This window comes from Periplaneta americana, chromosome 5 (assembly GCF_040183065.1).
Source record: "Periplaneta americana isolate PAMFEO1 chromosome 5, P.americana_PAMFEO1_priV1, whole genome shotgun sequence".
Taxonomy (NCBI): Eukaryota; Metazoa; Arthropoda; class Insecta; order Blattodea; family Blattidae; genus Periplaneta; species Periplaneta americana.
In genome coordinates, this window is record NC_091121.1 from 114,573,711 (window position 1) to 114,595,541 (window position 21,831).

Below are 21,831 nucleotides of genomic sequence, written 5' to 3' on the forward strand. Positions count from 1 at the left end.
ATTAAGACGCTAGTACCTAAAATATGTATATAAAAAAAGTATCGCCAAGGTTAACCATATTATAACTGACACAGATTCCCTGGATAAGGGGCGATTACAGTATATAGAAAGGAATAATAAAAATGATCAGAAACCATTTGACAAAAACTTACGTAAATAAGTTTTATTAGCTACTGCATGAAATGTACAATAAAGTTATGTGCAACTATAATAGTGCTCGTCACTTCTGCAACTTCTGAACATGAAATAAACTTGCGCAGTTACTAATTTTAAAATTATTTTGCAAAAAAAATTCTAGCAAATTTAACACATGTCAATTAAGTTAAAACCTGCTGTAATACTTCATTATTCTTTCATTTACCTACTTAAATGTAGAACAATGGAGATGCTGAGACCAACTGAAACAAATGTTAACACCAGCAGTACATAATTTTAAGTGCAGAAGGATATTTTATCCTTGTAATTTACGACAGAACTATTAAAGTTAAACACGGAAGATTTTGTACATGTCACTTATCTGCAAACATTTCAATGAACCTGATTGTGGATTGGGAACTTCCTTTAATGAATGAATATGGAAATGAAAACAATTTAAGAGAAATCGGAATGTTTTATGTCATTTTAACTACGAATGTATGCATATAAAATATGAAGTACCAATATCATAATTCCCCTTCTCCACTCATGGCTGGATGAAACAGAATATATCGATAGACAATATTATATTGTACTTCAGCCAAAAGTTTTAACCAAGACATGCCTAGTGAAACTCACGATGAAAAACTATAAATATAGCTCAGGTGAAAGGTTTAGATATATTTTCCCTCGAAGACAACACAAATTACATGAAGCTTCATACAAAATATACATCCAGTGACGAAGTGCTTTCACTCATTTCGAACATTGGTCGTCATAACTCACACTTTCCATCCACACGTTTTCACAGCAAGGATTAAATAGACTAGGTAAACTGATATTTCTGTCTATTCTAGGATGTAACTTCAAAAAATGCAAATCCTTCCATATGATTTAACTATGTAAAGCCAAATATTTACAGCAGAATCCAGTAACCAGCACCATAATTTCATGTCCGCAGGAATATAATCAATCCTATTCCTGTCTGGAACACTTGATAAATGGCTGGTAGTGACAGAACTAATTATTATTAAACATATCAAACATCGAAGATTTTCATTTAAAAATTACAATGCGTCAGCTAAACAATTTCTATACTTTATTCCACATTGCCAATACAGTGATGAATGGAATTCATGTCAAAAGGAACCATAATGTGGAAAACCTTAAAGAAATGTCTATTCACTTAACATAGAATCTTTACCTGTGACGAAGTGATAAAATGTATCTTCACAACTAATAACCAGTCAATGACAGAAAAGGGGAGAAAGTCATAAAATTAAGAACATTCCACAAATGACACAGTGACTAATAATTTACAGATTCAGATATCTATGAATATATCAATTAATGAGGATACAAAATATAAGAGTACATCATGTGGACCTTGATAATAAATGGTAGCAGAATATTTGTAGAATTCATTTATCAAAGTAAACATTTACTTTGCTCCTTTCAGAACACTTACTAAGCTGAAAATCCATAATGAACTGAATATATAAGATGAATGCAAATTGCACACAGCATTACAGGCACATGAAAAACACTGAACGCAAAATAAGTGACTCTTTTCACACTGTAATCTATAGGAGAACGTTAAGAATTTACGCTATATTGCAACAAATTCAATTGCTGCATGTATTCACAGATTGTTCACTTTCCACTTTTCTCAGTCTCCATTTTTTCATCCACATCTTCCTTTTTATCTTTCTTGCCATCACCAGCTGTAATGAAATTGTAGAATATATTTATACACATAAAAAAATCTCAGTGGTGCAATTGTAGTTCAGCAATAAAAATTAAGTAGGGCATAATTACCTTCAGAGTCATTGCCTTCACCACTACTATTATCTCGCCTTCGTTTCCTGTTAAATCTTCGGCTAAATTTTGGAGGAGGTAGTGGATCCATTCCCAATACTTTATGTATTTGACGGAAAGCTATCAATCTGAGTGCATGCTAAGGAAACAAAAGAATAGCTTTTAATATCTTTGTTACAAAAACTGTACATGAAAAATTAACATTTCTAATACAGGGTTACTGAAAAAGAGATAGCTACTTTTAATATTGCATCAAACGAAAACCGTTAGACACAAATTACGTGCAATAACAAAGAGTAAGGATGAAAGTTAACTGCAGTTCGCTGTTATATTAGCATCAGCTGTTGTATCATGTGACCAATTAAACAAGACAGCCGCGAATCCTGTGGAAAAGGAATATTTTTGTGCGATTTAACTAGTGAAAAACTCTGTTCAAGTCATGCAACGACATTATCAGCAAAATACAGTAAAGCATCACCAACAAGGCAGTCTGTGATTGAAGCAATAAATTTCATGATACACAATATCTGTGTAAAATCACCCATATCTAGGAACCTGAAAATTTCGCATTAGCAAAATCCGCGAATTTTTTAATTGTGGGGTAGAAAGTATTTTTCTTCATCTGTAAGGTGATTTAGCATGATTTTCTATCAGAATTGAAAGTGCCAAAAAAAAATAAATTTCCTATCAAATTGCGAAATCACGAGAAAATTCTATTTATTAGCGAGTATCAGTAAAATGCTATTTTTCAAGCAAAAAGCGTATTATATACACACAAAAATTAAAGGAAAGTTTTAAATACTCAAAACATGTCGATCAATTATCTCTTTATTAATAATTGTCTGCTTGATTCAATAAATAATTATCTCTTTATTAATAATTGTCTGCTCGATTCAATAAATTTAATGTATCGGTAATGAAGGTCCAAATATTTATATACATATTGTAAGCCATATATTGATTATCAAGTTCTATATTCGATATGGGCTTGGCTAAAATGCATTGTGTCAGTTTACTTGGCCATTTGCTTTTGAGACGGATAGTTAAAATCTAGTTATACTAGTTCGTAAAATGGGGTGAACAGTTATAACTGCTCATGAAAGAACACAGCTGTATTCCATATGCTTCAGATGCTAAGAGTTTTTTTTTGTAAATTCTGCAATTGCCACGTTGGATGGAAAAAGAAAGAAAGCATTGATGAACATTTTATGTCAGAGAAACACTTGACAAGACAAGATAGCACTAATCCTCAACATCAGCATTACCAAAACAAATTTCAGTTATTGAAATATTCGATGGTGCCAAGCAAAGATAGTTTGAAAAGGATTATTATTCCAAGTCTACAGTAGAAGCTTTTTCAAAGGCAAATATTCCACTTGAAAGCTGGAAAATGAAACACTAAGGAGATGGATAAATGAATTTTCAAAGAAACAAGAGTTACCTGTGTTTAAGCTCTACGTAAAAAAATATCCAACAGGTAAGAATATTGTACAATTATTGTACCAAACATAACTTAGAATGCATTGAAATGTTTGATAGGCTACTAAAGGGGAAGGGAATTTCACGTGAACTACACAAAATTTCTTAATTTTTAGATAAAATATTAAAGAGTATATTTGTAGTTATTAAAACTAGTTTTTCTTAATTCATTCCTATTTAATTTAACCATATTTTAACTTTCAAAAATTTATTCTGATCCAAGAAGTCTATTTCATAGGCAATAGCAGGGAAAAATATCAACATCTTATGCGATGAAACAGACAGAATGGAGAGGTGTGTTTTTGTGGTACTCTTTCAAGTCTTAAATGCTGAAGAAGTAAGATGTTCATCGCTTCAGTGAAATACAACAAACTTCTCTCGTGCAGTGTTTGATACACTTCACAATCATTTTGTTCCGTATGATTCAGTGCAAGTGTTTGTTAGTGACAGTGCTGCTTACATGATTCCTTGTTATGAAACTCTCAAAATTGTAATAAGGGATCATCTAATTTATGTCCAGTGCTGGACCCATAAATTAAGTTTGGTTGGGAATTCCTGGGCAACATTAAGGTGGGAATTGAATGAAATAAACTGTTACCATGGTTAAGTCTGCCTTCCTAAACAGGAAATAAGTATCGTGAGTTTGTGACATCTAGATATGAAGCTTTCAAAGAAGCTAAATTTTTTCCTCCTCCCACTGTAACAAGATGAAATAGCTGGTTTGAGGCTGTCCTCTATTTCGCTGATTATTTGAAGATTTTGTCCTCTTTTTCAAGCAGCCTGACATGAGGAATATTCAAAATATGGGTCTCAATTTTTTACAGGGGCTTAATGAAAAGAATGTTTCAAGATTAAATGCTCACATGACTTTTGTTAAAGATTATGCTAGTGGGTTGACTGAACTGCTAACTTTACTTGAGGGATCCAAATATCCAACATCTCACTTCTTGTACCTAAGACTAGACTTCTTGGACAGCAATTTATCAGACATTGCTGCTGGACATTATTCTGAATGGACAAATTTACTGTCGAGATTAAGTTAATTGAATAAAGTTACATGGCAAGATGGTGTTTTCCAAAGATGCTCAGTCAGCAAAGAATAAACAGTCAATTTGGGGGGGGGGAGAAGAAAAAATTAAAAAAGAAAAAAAAAAAAAAAAAAAAAGAAAGAACCACAGCAGAAAGAACTTTGAGGCTATAGTGAAGACATTCTACCCGAAGAATACAGTTCTACTGAACAATGTTGACAAATCAAATACAGTGAAACCTCTCCTTACAGACACTCCCAAGATACAGACACTCCTCATATACGGACAGATTTTTATGTCCCAACTGAAATAATATAGAAATAATGATAAATTTAACTCTCATTTACGGACACACTCAGACACGGATACGGACAGCTTGTTTCACAGTCCTAAAGCTTGCTTTACCTCCTGACTGCAGACAGAACTTGGATTTCAAGACCTAATGTGTTACAAAAATGGAAAATTTAGTTTTGAGAACTGTACAGAAATTCTTTAACATGAAAGAAGACAATATGGGTCCCGTAGGCTACCATTAGCTCAGCCGGCTACCCCTTGTCAGCTGGAAGCAGGAGGATAAACAAAGTCATAAAATTTAACCTGTCTGATGGGTCCAAGGTTTTCGCGATCATGAAATTGTATTCCACACATGATGGGATTGGTAGAATTGTTCTCTTCACTTTAATCATTTGTTCTGTTTCGAGAGATATGGGACCTGAACGTAAAGGTTAAGTTGAAAATTGTAAATTACGGTACTGCATAACTGTAAACCTAGAATAAAATTGCATGGCACAGTACTATATTTTCCTTTTTCCGTTTTATCTACTGTAGTTCAAAGTTCCAAAGAATTTACTGTAGTACAGTAGACTGTATTTGGAATTAAACTACAGTAATACACTTCATTTAAAGCGTGTAGGGATACATAATGCATATTATAAATTTACTGTTAGATTGAGGAGCCTCCCTCCCAATAAAGGACACCTCCCAGATGCGGACAGATTGTTACATCCCTTCGATGTCCGTAAATGAGAGGTTTCACTGTACTAATGTTTCCAAGATTATCGAGTATACCAAAACAAGAAATTGGAAGTGCATACAATTAATTTAAGAAGCTTATTGAACAGCAGGTGAAATACGAAAAATGTGTTTAATGCTTTAAGAACAAAAAATAAAGCATTTTCAGAATGTTCTTTGCAAGTATTGTAGACACCAACAAACAATGCTGATAGTGGTGCTGTTGTTTCAGACTATGTAATTTGAAGGCGGAAAACACTGAACTGTTCACACAATGTTCTCTTTTGAGAAATGAAAGGTAGAATGCACAAAGCTTCCTTTGAAAAAAAAAATAGATTCTAGTTTGGAAAAAAGTAGATGCTGATTTCAGGAAAATAGATGCTAAAAATTCAGATTCCTACCCATATCACATGAACAGTTGATAGTGTTTTTGCTCCATACCAATACAGCCCAAAAAATCCAATACAAAGGACAGTTCAGAATTATCCGTGAATATTAAGTAACAGAGAAACAAAAATAACTCTAATATAAGAAAACATAATACAAACATTTACCTAAGTATATTCCAATAAAGAGTATGTAATGCAAAACTCTTGCTAAGTTCGAGATAAAGGCTCAGTAGCAATTGACACAAACCTGGATGCAAAGAATTGCAAAGGAAGTGAATATAAGAATCTTCAGAGCATCTTTGTAATATATGAAATCATTCAAACACCAAAATGAAATCTTCCATGGGGTATAACATAGGATGTCATCACAGTCAAATCAAGAAAAAAAAAAAAAAAAAAGTAAAATCATTTTGCACTATCCTCCCTCTCTCTTCAGCGCAGACTACTTTTAATACTTCATATCAGCTGGCAGCAGAATCCAGTGGTAAAATATGAAACTTGCTTCTACAGGGTAACTATTAAACTACGATGTGGAGGGGAGAATTCACTGCTACCGCCATGCTGAATATACTACAATGGACTACATGTTCACCAACACAAGAGAAACCAAAAGATTAACACGATCAAAAGTTTTAATACAAAATCTTAGATAATAAGTACCAGAAACACTTAAAATATCTGCTCTTTCCTCCTTGTCAGATGGGGGAGTGGAGGGGGAAGGGGCATAGAGGAGTTTGTTGTAGAAACTTATGGAAAAAAAAGCCAGTATCTACATAAAAAAATTATTGCATTCTTAAAAAAACAACTCAAAATATAAGTTGGCACAAGTGGTGGTCATAATTTATGGGTAGTTATACTGAAATTTTTTTTGCTAGCATACCCCCAAAATACATTTTTTTACCTTTATACCCTGCAAACTGCATTGTACTTATATAAGAAATAACAGACTACAGTACAATTATTTAGTTCTGACAGTCACCGGCAATCTGTGCCTGGGTCAGGTGAGTCCATTAAGTTAAGCCAAGGGATTTCAGGTTCGTCTGTTGCCTGCAGTCAGAGCGATCAGATGTCACACATGCAATATAGCATTGTGTTTCCAGTACAGTAAAACTGTACTGCATTCCTTTACCAACCGCTCGCCCTTATCTCTACTCCGGAACTCTCCCCACTACTCCTATTACTTCCCCTCTTTTGCGTCGATGAGCTGTCAGGACTAAATAATCGGTCTGTACGATTGATGTATGCAAAATAAATTATTATCAATACACATGTAGTAGCTATTAATCCAATAATAATAGTAATGAAATGTAAAATGTTATCGAAGAATGGAAAAACAAGAGTTGATATTATTGTAAAAGAAAATATGTAAGCTATAATAATTATCAACAAATATAATAAAATGAATTTATCAGCATTTTTACATACCTAGTCAGTGGGATGCATACCCCTCGAGACAACCCTGCATACCCCTGGAGGTATGCATACCATAGATTGAATACTACTGATTTAGAGAACTACTACATCTATAACTACGTGATACTGGACCATACCCCCACACTTCATTAGAGTTTAGAGTGGGGATTCTAATAAAGTAACAAATAAAAAAAAAACCCATGCCACTACTCTCTTGTACAACTTCAACAACTGCAGAATCACGATCTCATTTGACACTTAATACACACATCAAGACATAAAATTGTATTTAATAATAAAGTCTCTGGATATGATGTAACAAACCTGTGCTGAAGCAGTTATGTCTTCCCTCTGCTGAGGCATCATATTAGCTGCAGCATCTGAAGGATCTTTTTCACAGGGATCCAAGAGACCAGGTCCGCCTGGCAGAAGAATACCAGATGCCAGCGCTTCCATAATTCGACGCAATGCATCACCAGGACTCAAAGGTTGTGCTGCAGAACTGATCACCTTCTCCACAAGTAACTCCATGGCCTAAACAAAAATTCAGATATTGATGTATACCCGGTATGAGAGATTTTTTTACCTCACGAAAAAATGAAAACAAGGAAGAAAAAATGGAGGGGAAAAAACAATATGAAGAGACTGTTTTCACTACAAAACCATACATATCACCTAACATTTACATAATTATATTGTGATTAATATTATTTAACTACAATCAATTATTGGCGATCCCTGTTGCTAAGGAATATAATGTAATTACACACAGCCAACTAATTCAATAACTATGATTAGGAGTACAGAAACATAACTTCTACCTTACCCAGCTATTAAGAGGGGCCCAAGTAGGAACTCGCTGACACAAATCTCTAAGAATTCGGATCACCATTACACAGCTCTGCAATCCAGTTGCCCTAGCCTGTGACAAGTAATGAAATACATGAAATGTCTATGTAAATAAATTCACACCACACATTTTAAACTTCCACCTTACAGATTTTACCTAACGTTCGTCCTACAACCGAGAACATTTCTTTTACCGTTGTGCATGCTAAACTACAAACCCTACTGAGTACACATCAAACTTCAGAAGTATGATAATTATACAGACTATTCAAAAATTTAACCTCCCCAACCAATTAAGTTATGTATTGATACTGTCAGTTACATCAGGGTTTTCTTTTTGTTCTTTCCACTCTTTGAATACTATACGAAAAAGTCTAACATGCACACTTTTTGCGACAGTACGGACGAACTGTGGTATGTATACACAGTGCACAAACTAACTCCAAACCCAATGGTGAGACAATGCCCTGGGAACAAAGAGGTTTCGCTCCGCGAAAGTATATTTGCTAACTTTCCAGCCTCATGTATTTCACACTGACAGTATTTATGAAAAATCAGATCCATTAGCAATGCACATTCAACTACTAACGTAACATGAACCCCACCTGCAAATTTGTATTTCCATATGTCCCAACTACAAAATCTAAAGCTGTCATAATATTATACATCCATAGAATATGAACATCTATTTAATAAAAATGTGTGGTAGTAATTAACTGTACATTGAGAAAAAACACTACTAAATAGGTCGAAGTTATCTTAAATTAAATCATATTGTACTGATTAATCGTAAAGAACAAGTTTCTGATTTTGCATTAAGTTAAAATACAAGTGTGCTTAGGGCATAAAAGAAGAATAATGGATTCACAGGAAGTCTTGTTCAAGCAATATTATATCTCCAGAAAAAGAAACCACTCTTCTTACTACTGGCAATGCAAGCACAAAATTAAATTACTCCTATTTTTTCCTTTATTATAGATGTTTAGAAATCACAGTCCAGGAAGGTGTTTTACAAATGCTACAGAACTTAATTTTTCTCAGATTAGACCTTTCTGCCAACACAGCAAAGTATTGGCTGCAGTTTCACTCAGATAAGACCTTTCTGCCAACACAGCAAAGTATTGGCTGCAGTTTCACTCAGATAAGACCTTTCTGCCAACACAGCAAAGTATTGGCTGCAGTTTCACTCAGATAAAACCTTTCTACCAACACAGCAAAGTATTGGCTGCAGTTTCACTCAGATAAGACCTTTCTGCCAACACAGCAAAGTAATGATTGCGGTTTCAAAGTATGTTAGAACAGTTTGGAAGAACAAATACAAATAGTAGTTTTGTCTGTAATTGTATCATACTATTCACCTATATTTTGCTTAACTCAAAGTAATTTTAGAGAATTTACGCAAGATAACACCACCCACTGAACATTTGCCAATCCTTCATTGACTTATTTCTGTAGTCTTTGGTCATAATTCAGTCATGCTTTGTAGTCTCTGGGATCAACTTTCTCAGTCTATGATTTACGGATGTTAAAATACAAATTGTATGAGAACAATCCTCATTTACTAATGAATTTAACACAAAAATTTCATAAGTACCTTCCCACTTTCGAAGAACTTCGTCAAAATCTGAGACATGTGTACAGCCATCTATCATTTCTAACACAAAAGCTTAATCGTGAAAGCAGAATAAAATTTACTTGTAAAGATTATAAAGAGTGGCTTTGTGAGACAAGGCAGTCTGAAGCATTTGTAAACAACTATCCTGCACATTTTAGAACCAAGTATAAAGCTATACTAGTTAAACACAAAATGGTTTCTTGCACGAAGATATCAAATAGCAATGAAGTTGCCATTCTGTATTTCCTTTATCCTTCTAGTGATAGCTAAGTTAACTTGACAGACACAAGGCTGAAAAGTATGTATATATAGATTTTTTTTTTCTGATATTTGGTTTTCTTTTGTCTTGCTTTAAACATAAAGGAGGAATTCCTTCAAACCTGGAACCACTTGGCATGCCTCAAAGCTGCCAGGGCATCCAAACATTTCTGCTTGTCGAGCACGTCTGGCGGATCCTTGGTCGCCTGCGCCTGACTCACAGACACTGAGTCTAGGGTCGGGGAAGAAAGACGGAAAAACAGCCGATCAGACAAAATTACAAAGGGTGTTTGACCATCGCGGTTTAACACACCTCACCATAGCAGTAAGCAAAACAGTTTCAAGTCTCGGGAGTAGGTCACAAAAATAAGAATGAAGAGTTTGCACAAAGAAATGGAAACGGCGACATCTTCTGCTCCAAGTCACTGGGAAGCTGCAGATCTCCTTGAAAACAACAACATCAACATTATCAATTGAATGTCGATTGTAACAATAGAAGTAGACAACAGAACAAATAATATAACACATAAAGAAACTGATTTTAGTGCTACAATAAAATTCACAAATTTCTCTCTGGGTTATATATGCATTTCTCTCTGGGTTATATATGCAAACTTTTACATTACATTCACTACTATCCTTACAAACTCCATTCAATTGCTAACTCTTCTGGTAAATACAATGCAATTAAATAGCAACATAACAAATATTCACTGTAACTCAGGTTATGACCTAGACCCAGTAGCTATGAAACTGTTTTTTTCCGCATGGTCAAAAATCCTTCCCGTTTGTCACGGCGTTCAACGATCCCCCTTCTCGGTGGCTGTAAAGTCGACAGGATACCTAGAAACCTTAGCAGTAAGACAACAGGCTCATGAAAAGAACAAACATTATCAGTGACAAAATTTATCAGAGCTCAATATCAAGTAAGAAAACTAAGAGCTTATTTGCAAAACAACTAATCCATCTACCTAGGTATGTATGTAAGATTTTTTTTTTCTAGAATTTTATCCTTTTCTTGGCCTGGAATATGCTAGCCTGTCTTTTGTATTAACAAATCATGCACCAGGCTAGCACGGAGAATGTCATCCCAGGGGCCACAATGATGTATCTCTCCTTTATAAAAAATATTGAAACTCAAAGAATATCACTAAAAAGTCCTAACTGATACTTTAAACTGGAGAGAAGATTTATAGTCTGTTTTAGAAAACATTTTGGGCAGCACAAGAAAGCTAAGTGCAAAAATACGCTAGCCAACCTTCATGCCACACCGCCTTGCAATGGGCCCCTGGTTCGTTATCTCTATGATACCTGCTTTGTCCACGGAGACTCTTTTCGTTCTCTTACCACCACTTCCTTCCTGAGGAGTCAGCAATTGCTCTCTCATAATTGGAGATGTTAGGGTGATGGTGACTGTAATGTGTGGTTCTTTAACTCCCATCACAATAATGGCTGCTTCTTCAAGCTTTCGTTGAACTTTGTAAGTGTCTTCAGGAGCAACAATCTGTAACATCAAATTAGATGAAGTATTCAACACTGCTTATACTCGCAGGCAGACAGGCCCCATTATACTGAATATTCAGCTGGAAAAAAATTCAACAAAATGGTCAGAACTGAGTCCTCAGAACAACAGACAATGTTTTCGTAATGTATAAGTCACATATAATAATATTGCCGTAATAATGTTTTCCCTGTGGCCAAAATTCCTTAACAGTTGGCACCTCTGCCTTAAATGTTCCACACTAATAATTTCACTCATAGTTTTCAAGAAATGCAAGTTCAAATGGAGAGTTACAGCCAAATTAGTTGCAAACTTAGTTCTGGTTACTAAAACAATCCTGTGTATCATTTACCTGGTATCAAACCAGTTATTACTAATATTGTTCAGTCAAATGTCCGAAGATAGGTCTGAACCTCACAAGTGATACCAATAAGATATCACTTATGAGGCAATTAAGCCAGGAGATAATGGGGTAGGATAGCTAGTTCCTTTCTCCCTCCACTGCATATATCATTGTTAGCTACATATTACTTACTTAATGGCTTTTAAGGAACCTGGAGGTTCATTGCCGCCCTCACATAAGCCCGCCATTGGTCCCTACCCTGAGCAAGATTAATCCAGTCTCTATCATCATACCCCACCTCCCTCAAATCCATTTTAATATTATCCTCCCATCTACGTCTCGGCCTTCCCAAACGTCTTTTTCCCTCCGGCCTCCCAACTAACACTCTATATGCATTTCTGGATTCGCCCATATGTGCTACATGCCCTGCCCATCTCAAACGTCTGGATTTAATGTTCCTAATTATGTCAGGTGAAGAATACAATGCGTGCAGTTGTGTTGTGTAACTTTCTCCATTCTCCTGTAACTTCATCCCTCTTAGCCCCAAATATTTTCCTAAGCACCTTATTCTCAAACACCCTTAACCTATGTTCCTCTCTCAAAGTGAGAGTCCAAGTTTCACAACCGTAAAGAACAATCGGTAATATAACTGTTTTATAAATTTTAACTTTCAGATTTTTTGAGAGCAGACTGGATGATAAAAGCTTCTCAACCGAATAATAACAGGCATTTCCCATATTTATTCTGTGTTTAATTTCCTCTCGAATATAATTTATATTTGTTACTGTTGCTCCAAGATATTTGAACTTCTCCACCTCTTCAAAAAATAAATTTCCAATTTTTATATTTCCATTTCGTACAATATTCTGGTCACGAGACATAATCATATACTTTGTCTTTTCGGGATTACACTGAGTAAATGTTTCAAGGAAAACTTTTTAGAAATGCGTCAATTATCGCATTGCAATTTTGCTCTATAAATTACAAGACATCCAACATGTTGCTCAGAACAGGTAAAGAAGCTGTCAATAGGAAATGGGCAGAAGAAAACATAAAGAAGCAGAAAATAGCTCCAAAATAAAGAAGTCTGAAAGAGAAACCAATGGGACAGGTCAGTTGTGAAGTCAATGCATTTTCATTTGCCATGTTTGTTGTATATAAAATTTTCCTGGCAACAGTTCTCATCAAATCAGTGATTTCTTAGAACTACGAGAATAAAAATTTCCTCCCTCTGCTAATGCCTCTCGTCTGTAAGGGTGAAAGCCTTGACCTCCTATCCTGTATGTATGTATGTATGTATGAGTGAATGAATGTATTTTAACATACCTGAAGTTGCTTTGGGAGATTCTCAACTACTTTATTGAGCAGTGTTCGAGTAGGCTTCTCTGCACACAACACAACGAGATTCACAGCTGTATCACCATGCAAAAGCAGACCTTTAGCCAATACTCCTACACGCATTACACCCTTTAACACACGTGGTACTTGGCTATCATCCTTGTCTCGATGAAATGAAAATCTGTGAATAAAAAATATATTTATAAATACAGTAAAACCTGGGTTGTAAGTACCTGAAGGGGAATGATCTAAATTACGCACAACTCAAAAGAATTACATAAGTAAGGTTTGAATAAAATAATTTTCGAATGACTAGGAATTAGGTTAACAGAACACAGAACTAGGACAACTTACCTTGTTCCGATGTGTTTTAATAAAAAGAATGTGACTAGAATTTTAATGTTTAATACAAATGCTCTACATAGATTTGCCTACTATGAAATTTCTCTTCTATCATGAACTCAGACTTAATTATTCATTTTTTAAACACGACAATACTCTACACATAATTCCTGAAAAATTCAGAAACAGCACATTTATAATTATGCGCTTACAGATTGCCATCACGGCCATCTTCCTTCTTCTCTTCTTTCACAGCATCTGGTTTAGGCTTGTCCATTGGTTCAGTTTTAATGGTTGGTGTGGAAGTTGCCACTGGACCTTGGCCTACAGGTTTCACTGCTGGTTGTGCTCCAGTCATGATTTTAGCTCCTACTGCAGGTTTCACTCCAGGAATAGGTTTCCCTAAGTGCATGTTCAATCACGTTAGTATTCAGAAGAACATGTAACTTTGCAAATTCACCGATGTAAATAAATAATATCAATAAAAAACTAAGAGCTGTGCAAACATTCAATTTTTAAATCAATAATTTAAATAAAAATTGTGTTATGAACTGTTTAAAATTTTACACCGCAGCATTAGTCTCAAATTATACTTAACCACTTAGCTCTTGTTTAGAGAATTCAAACAGACAATGAATTTTTCACTGAAATAATGTTCGTTATACTTCAGGAATACCCTAGTAGGTCAGTAGTCGTACTAATACAAAAATTGCATTTACTTGCGTAATTTTCATACCCCATTAATAAACGCCCAAACTTTCCAGATACCATTCTCTTCCATTAGCCAAAGAAGATTAGCAGAGAAACACGCACGCAAGCCTAAGTCATGCTCTTTCTATCATGAAACAACTACAGACAGTCTCATTTGCAAACGTTTCCACAGAACCACCATTCAGTTTTCTAAAGAATATTAAGTTCTTCGTCTACCTAGTAGGTGGATTTCTGAGGGCTCCTTACGAAATTTGCGCATACACACCCCACTGCTCCCCCAGTCGACAGTATCCATAACATTTGGAATTGCAAATGAAAGCCCTGTCTTGAGAAAATACCACTAGGCGAGTCTTGTCCCAAATTTTTGTCCGATGTACTCAATAGATTTCGCATAATAAATTATTGAAAATAAAACTTAATTTTGACACCGACATGCACAAAAATTGTGACACGCATTGCATGTCCATGTAACCAATGTTTAGTACTTTGATATTTTATGTAATGGGGAAATAGTCTGCTGTATTTTGTGAGAGAATAATGCCTTACAGGGTTGTTAATGATATTGTGTATGAAGGGTGTCGGTAGAAAAAGAATGTCACAAATCACCACCACCTTCGAGAAAAACAAGTTTTAATACCTGAACATCCCTGGTTTTTAACCAGTGTACAAAATGTTTAAAGTTATCTTACATTTAAATTCTGTACTTGGATAGCTCTGCAGACCCAACTGCCACCTATAGGATACACTATATACCATAAAATCGCTAAAAATGCACATTCCTTGTTCTCCCCCCCCCCCCCCCCACAACACAGTAACATGTAGGCCTAGTTTCCTATGCTAAAAGTTGTGGAATAAAGTTCCACTTCCACTTCAATGCTTCAAACTTTTTATGTTTTTCTTTCAATGAAATAGATCTGAGACATTCCTTTCACTTCTAAAATCAGTTCTGAACAGTAAACATGCCATCAAATCAGAAGATGCTACATTATATGAAGATACAGGGAAAATGGATCCCAATCAAGGGGCCCACGATCACACCTGATGTTTACCCAGATGATACTTTAATCTACAATCATTGCTACAATTTTGCAAGTCTAAATTTAATTTACTGACGATAGCCAGAAAATTTGCACTTTATATTCACAGATATTCACATACCTAGTGTTACAGTAGTCAAAGACAATGCTTACAGTAGATTTTCAAATGTAATGCCCCTTGTATCAACACTTCTGCACTCAAATGTGAATAACCAATATGGGCAATTGTTCGTGACCCTGAACCCTCGATTTTTGTTAATAAAAGAAGTGTATCTAATATGAGAGTCAATACAGTGTATCATTTATTAACTGGAACTAGAACAGTTCGAATGGAGGATATTATCCAATTAAAGGTGCCACGATGGTCCACTGGCTGGAGTGCTAGCCTCATAATATTCTGTGACTCTGAATTCAATCCCCGGCGTATTTCCAATTTATGACTTGTGTTGAGCAAGCGCATGGTCCACGTTAATACAAGAGTTTTCTCTGGTGTTCTGATTCCTCTGTGGCATCCCAACAAACTTCATTTCATCTCATCACAGGTGTATCATAGATCAGGCTCCTATGGCGCACTCTGGGCAAAGACTCTCTTGGTAAATTGGTCTGCACTACTGGCTTCATAGGGATGAATAACGAAGAGTCAAGTATCCATTAAAAATTGGGGGAAGGGGGCAAAGCACTAAGAGAGTTTGTAATCAATTGTGTAAACAAAGTAAAGATGTGGTATTGCGCATGCTGTTGTGATAGCAGCTTAGGCATGTGACATCTTCACTGCTGGCTGCAGCTCACTACATTGAATATAAGTACATTCTTAAATCTACCTAACTAGACATTAACTACTATACAAAATGAGTCATTGTCATGTATACGGTTGTAGTCATTATAATACAGAATGAGTCATTGTACTATGTACGGTAGTAATTATTATATTATAGGAAAACCGAAGATAGTAATATACTGCTCAAAAAATTTAGCGCAACAGGTTTTTGTCTGCTGTAAATTCTTAGTATAAAGCAACAGCTGTGCTGTAAGTATATCACCATTTGCGTTAACATCTTTTCTATTCAGAAAACACATTTGGTTTTTATCTTCATTGCAGTCCAAGGAAACTGGATAGTAATCCATCCATAATGAAAACCAATATGATTTAGCTTGATCTTCTCCATTTGACTATGGCCGTTTTAGAACATATCAGAGGCTATTGTCATTGTTGTGGCCTAATTCAGATGTTATTGCAAAGGAACTACAAAATGGCTGAAGGAAAGTTGAAGTCGTATGAGCTGTCACCCTCATTCAGCAGGGATGTACTTATCAGATTGTCAATGATCTCCATTACTCTGTGTCAGTTGTGTATAGAGCTGTCAAATGTTATAGGGAGTCAGGGCAGTACGAAATTATGCCAGTGCACACAGTTATTTCTGCAGTTTAACACTGTCTTCACTTGTACTAGAACCTACTATCAATTCCTCGTTTTCTGAAAGCAAATCGGAGCAAATACAGTATATAAAATATAAAATAAATTAAAGCAATCACTAGCTAGTTTTATTACCTTTGAAGTTTCTTTCCATTCATTTGATTTCAACAGTTCGTTTTCATCATACCATTTTATATCCTTTGCTTATTTGACGTTTAAATTAGCTCACTTATCACTTTTAAAAAATATACACATCATTTTTAATTTGGCATATCCTTTGTTTAGTAGTATGATACACATACTTATCACTTTCAATTTATTATTTTTAAATTAACTGCTTTTTTTGCTGTTAATAATTTAATTGGAATATATGAAAAATAATTTATAGAGTTAAATAATATAAATATAATAGAAGAGAATATAAATAATCTTAAAGGTATTATTTAGCTCTACTCTTACATGCGAAAGTTTAGCGTAGATGGTTAAGGCATACAGAAATAAATCTGAAGATTGCGAGTTCGATTCCAGTCCATTACTTTTCTTTTTTTTGTTGTTCAAGATAAATTTTCTACTTCCCTCAAAGATGGCGTTTTTGATTAATGTGTTTGCGATCTAAATGTTTAATTTTTTAGTGTTTATTATGAAAAATGATCACAGTTCTTTTGTATGTTCTAATGGAATCTTTAAATAACATTTAAAAACAGTGAACCTATAATCGTCCACACCTGTGGAGTAATGGTTAGCGCGTCTGGCCGCGAAACCAGGTGGCCCAGGTTCGATTCCCAGTTTGGGCAAGTTACCTGGTTGAGGTTTTTCCGGGGTTTTCCCTCAACCCAATATGAGCAAATGTTGGGTAACTTTCGGTGTTGGACTCCGGACTCATTTCACCAGCATTATCACCTTCATCTCATTCAGATGCTAAATAACCAAAGATGTTAATAAATCGTCGTAAAATAACCTACTAAAATAAATAAATAAAGAACCTATAATCTTATGTTATATTTGTCGCTAGATGACAACAGAACCTTGTTTATTCATGAAATGGCGGAACTCAGATGAAGGTCACCAGTTTTAGTTCTTGTGAGGACAGAGTTTTCAGCAACTGAGGCCGGTCGGAGACATTGCATTCCTGCTTTTACAGCTAGGCAATGGGCCAAGCTTTATCAGGATAGTGCTCAGGTAGCAACGAGGCATCCTGCAGGCTATCCACGCATCTCAACCACGATCACTGCCAGCAACTGAGGTGAACTCCTTTCAATCTGGTGTCAGACTGAGGAATTTCCTGGTTTGATGCAGTTGTTCGCAACCAACTTAGGGACAGGGGACTTAAAAACTATGTCGCCGCTAAAAAGGTCTATATGACAGATGCTCAAATATTTAATAGCCTCACATATTCCACAGAAATGCTGAATTTCGCATGGAAGAAGGATGTAGACTTCTCCAATGAGGTCACATTTTCGGAGATGGGGGGGGGGGGGGAGCAGCTCCATATATACCATGAATCCCATTTCAAGTATGATCCTAAATATATTGCCACTACTCACAGAAGTGGCCGTTCTAGTATTCATTGCTGGGGTTGGATGTCATCTCACAGTGCCGGGATGCTACAAAGAATTCTCAATGCTGCAATATATCAAGACCTTCTGAGTCTTGGTTTATTCAAGCCCTTAACTTAAATTATTCCGAAGGATAGTATATTCACTTCCAGCAAGATAAATCATCCAGATCATGTATCAATGATAATTCAGCAGTGATTTGATTGGCAGCACCCCCGAATTCTCCTGACCTGAACCCTACTGAGAATGTCTGGGACCTAATAGAGACACATCAAAAACACAATCACCAAACAACAACCAAAGATGAGCTCTGGTCGATTATACTCAAGCTTCAGAAAAAACTCGTTCTCAAAGAGAATTTCTTCTGCTTCTATGCCCGATTGACTTCAAGAGGTCATACAGCAACAAGGTCGACTGACGTCTTATTAATTTGTGTTTGGCTCAAGTAGAGACGGAAATCACGTCTTAAGACTGGCATTTATTTTTTCCCTTTGTTTTTTTTTCTTGTATAGTTCTAGAGTTCACAGCCAAACATTAACCTTATAAGTATACTCATAATTAGACATCGAATTTATATGCACTAAAAATATCTAAAATATGCATGCATTTATGCTGTCAAAATCTTTAAAATATGTTCAATCATTTCGAAAACATGCACTAAAAATGTTAATTTTAGACGTATGCATTTTGGTAGTTAAGATATACTTTCTTAGACATCATTCTGTTCGTCGTAATTTGATTTACAGTACACAATGATTATTTTCTCCGAATGCTCAGGGGCAAGTTAATGACGTTAATCACTTAACCCAAGTTTTTATGTTGAGAAGGACCTTTCCACATCTACAATTGAGCAAAATTTGAAAGCACTTACTAGCTCTGACAAAATTTCTTCTGGAAGCACAATATTTTCACATTGAAGATACTTAGACACAGAACATAGAATTTTAATGTCAGGATTTCTCCCTAAAACAGCACACAATTTACCACTAATTTTTCTCCATACTTTAGAGGAGCACTCTGAAGTTTATTCTGAACCTCCTTGAGGATCGATAAAGATTCATATAAAGACAAACTATATTTTTCGACTTTCTTTTGTGGCTTCAGCTAGGTATAACTTTGAAATGTGCCTTGATTACAGCCAAGTCCCTTTGCAAATATTCATTATTAGAATATTTTGTGAACATTGAATTGACTAAACTTCAGTTGCATTTAGCACACCAACAAATTCTCTAACTGCATTGAAATTATGTTGTTTTCTAATGCCAGGCATTTAACAATAAAGTCATTTGACCTTTTGCACTCCAATATTTTTCAAAGATATTATCATGGTCAACCACTGAAGCACAGATTTTGAGGTGTTCCGAATCCATTTATCCATTTCTTGGTTTGAGTTGCACAATGGGCAGAATTGAAATTATCTGAATAGATAGAGCAGCTTCAATCCACGTATCCCAGCAGGTAAGTATTGGCTCTGGGAGTAATGAGAAGTCGGTAATTTTTTCTTTGTAAGCATTAACTCTGGATGGGGTTCGCAAACACTTCTGCTTTCAACTGTAAATAGTAATGTTATTCCCCAGTAACATCACGTGATTTTGTCAGTAGGACTCAGAGACTCCTTCGGGTGCTTCCATAGCAAAGATTTTATTATCGTCACTAATGTATTTAAATATTAATTTTAAAATTAAAAAATACATGTATTATACGCTCGATGCGTGGAAAAATAATGAAATATGCAGCACATTGGAAATATGCAATTATATGCACCATAAAACTTCACATACAAAAACAGAAGAACATGAAACATATTGCAAAAGTTAATTCCATGTCACAAATAAAAACAAACTAAATATGCATTTGCATATATATCTGATGTCTACTCATATTTATTATACTCTCTTTGTATAGTATAGTATAGTCCAAATCTCTCATAACAACATGGAATGAGCTCAATTAAAAAAAAAAAAAAAAGGAAAACTGTTAGGATGATTTGAACCTATGCCAGTCTCAAACTGTCACCAGTCAATTCCAATCAGTACTGTACCTTTAACTGCGTATCTATCATGTAGCTCTCTAACTTGTTTGTTCTCTTTCTTCCATATTTGAATAATGATCCGGTTAACATGTAAACTTTCTTGAAATGCAGAAAATGTGTTTGTTGCAAATGCACAATCTCAGAACTCCATCGTATATGCTATCAAGAATGTGCTCAATCTTTTTTGGAGTGACTACATATCAGCCAGAACCTCAATCAGAGGATGTTTCAAGGTAGGCCCTAATATTTACTGAATACACAAACCATGTTTTTTATTTATCCATTAATATTTATGAACACTGATCTAACCAACAAACTGTTATCATGCTGATTGACAAACTAGTGCTGCCTGCAGTAAAGATTACAGTATGTCATGCGCAGACTGGACGAAATAACACACATTAGCAGTCCCATACCTCTCCTACATTTCCACCAGGGTCTAATCCAATATCAATTTATAGAGCTGTTAAGATTAATGAAATACAAGAAAAACAGAATGCCACTGAAAATCTTTTACAAATGCCACTAAAACAGAAAGTAAAAGGCCAGAAAACAGTAAGTAATGGTTCCTACATTCATAATTAAACGCATTCTAATAATAATAATAATAATTGTTGTTCAGTAATGAAGTTCTGCTTTATTGTGTATATTTTGTAAGTGCAACATGAAACAAACTCAAAATTCAATGTTCGCACAGCCTATTAGAAATAAAGTTGCTCAGACTAAAAATAGGGAACAATTTTTTTTTCTTCAGCAATTCATCATAGCGAGCTAGGTGTGTCATCATTGCAACTTGCCTGAAGAGTTTTATATTAGAGGACACCTACATACCTGCTGGACCAGTTTTCACTGGAGGTGTTGCAACCTTCGCCCCTACACCTACAACAGGTTTAACTCCTGTACCAACAACAGGCTTAGTTGCGGTTGCTTGTTTCGCTGCTGCAGTAGCCATGTCCGCTAAATGATCAGACACAAATTTAAGTGCCTTCTCAGTGTGAGAAACAATACGTTGCACAGCTTGCAGTTCATCTTCTTTTGGATAGATCTCAGCATGTCGAGCAATCACGTGACGATCATCACTCGAATCAGGACGACGAACAGGCTGGGGGAAAAACTGTAAGATACAATGAATGAAGACAAAATACATTCAAAACACTTATTTTGCCTAACGATTCGGCCTGAGAAAGGTAACTTACTGTATATCCAACATCCTCTGTAGATATATTTCTTCATCCAGTGTTTATAAAGTCGAAGATTGCAAACATTCTCAAATTTTCATTACAAAAAAAATGTAAATAAAAACATCCAAATAAAATTGAACAGAACAAACTTAACAAAAATTTATATTACAAAGCAGTTGCTCAGATATATAATATAGGGAACAAGTATTCTTCAGTTACCATCAAAGCGAGCTAGGTTTGTCATCATTGCAACTGCTTATCTGAAGATCATGGGTCTTCATAGAGATCACGATATTTCCTAATGTATCGAATATGTATCACTTCCGTTAGAGTACACACATGAAATAAATTCAGAGTAAACCATACTTCTGAAACAACACA

The 21,831-nt window shown here is 35.3% G+C and overlaps 1 protein-coding gene across 7 annotated transcripts in view; it reads right to left on the minus strand.

Annotated features, from left to right (window-relative positions):
- Window positions 1-796: 796 nt before the first annotated feature.
- The window catches only part of Zn72D (Zinc-finger protein 72D), a 140,225-nt gene continuing 119,190 nt past the window's right edge, over window positions 797-21,831 (minus strand). For 5 of the 7 annotated variants that reach the window (XM_069826404.1, XM_069826401.1, XM_069826403.1 and 2 more), the window contains 9 exons: window positions 21,101-21,383; window positions 13,732-13,921; window positions 13,166-13,358; window positions 11,343-11,499; window positions 10,118-10,227; window positions 8,100-8,195; window positions 7,598-7,807; window positions 1,954-2,092; window positions 797-1,859 (listed from right to left, as the gene is read on the minus strand). In XM_069826404.1, coding sequence (XP_069682505.1) covers window positions 1,789-1,859; window positions 1,954-2,092; window positions 7,598-7,807; window positions 8,100-8,195; window positions 10,118-10,227; window positions 11,343-11,499; window positions 13,166-13,358; window positions 13,732-13,921; window positions 21,101-21,383 — 1,449 coding nt within the window. In that variant the 3' untranslated portion in view covers window positions 797-1,788. Of the gene's footprint in view, window positions 1,860-1,953; window positions 2,093-7,597; window positions 7,808-8,099; window positions 8,196-10,117; window positions 10,228-11,342; window positions 11,500-13,165; window positions 13,359-13,731; window positions 13,922-21,100; window positions 21,384-21,831 lie in introns of those variants that run through there. The other 2 variants (XM_069826402.1, XR_011332181.1) reach the window with 2 other exon arrangements.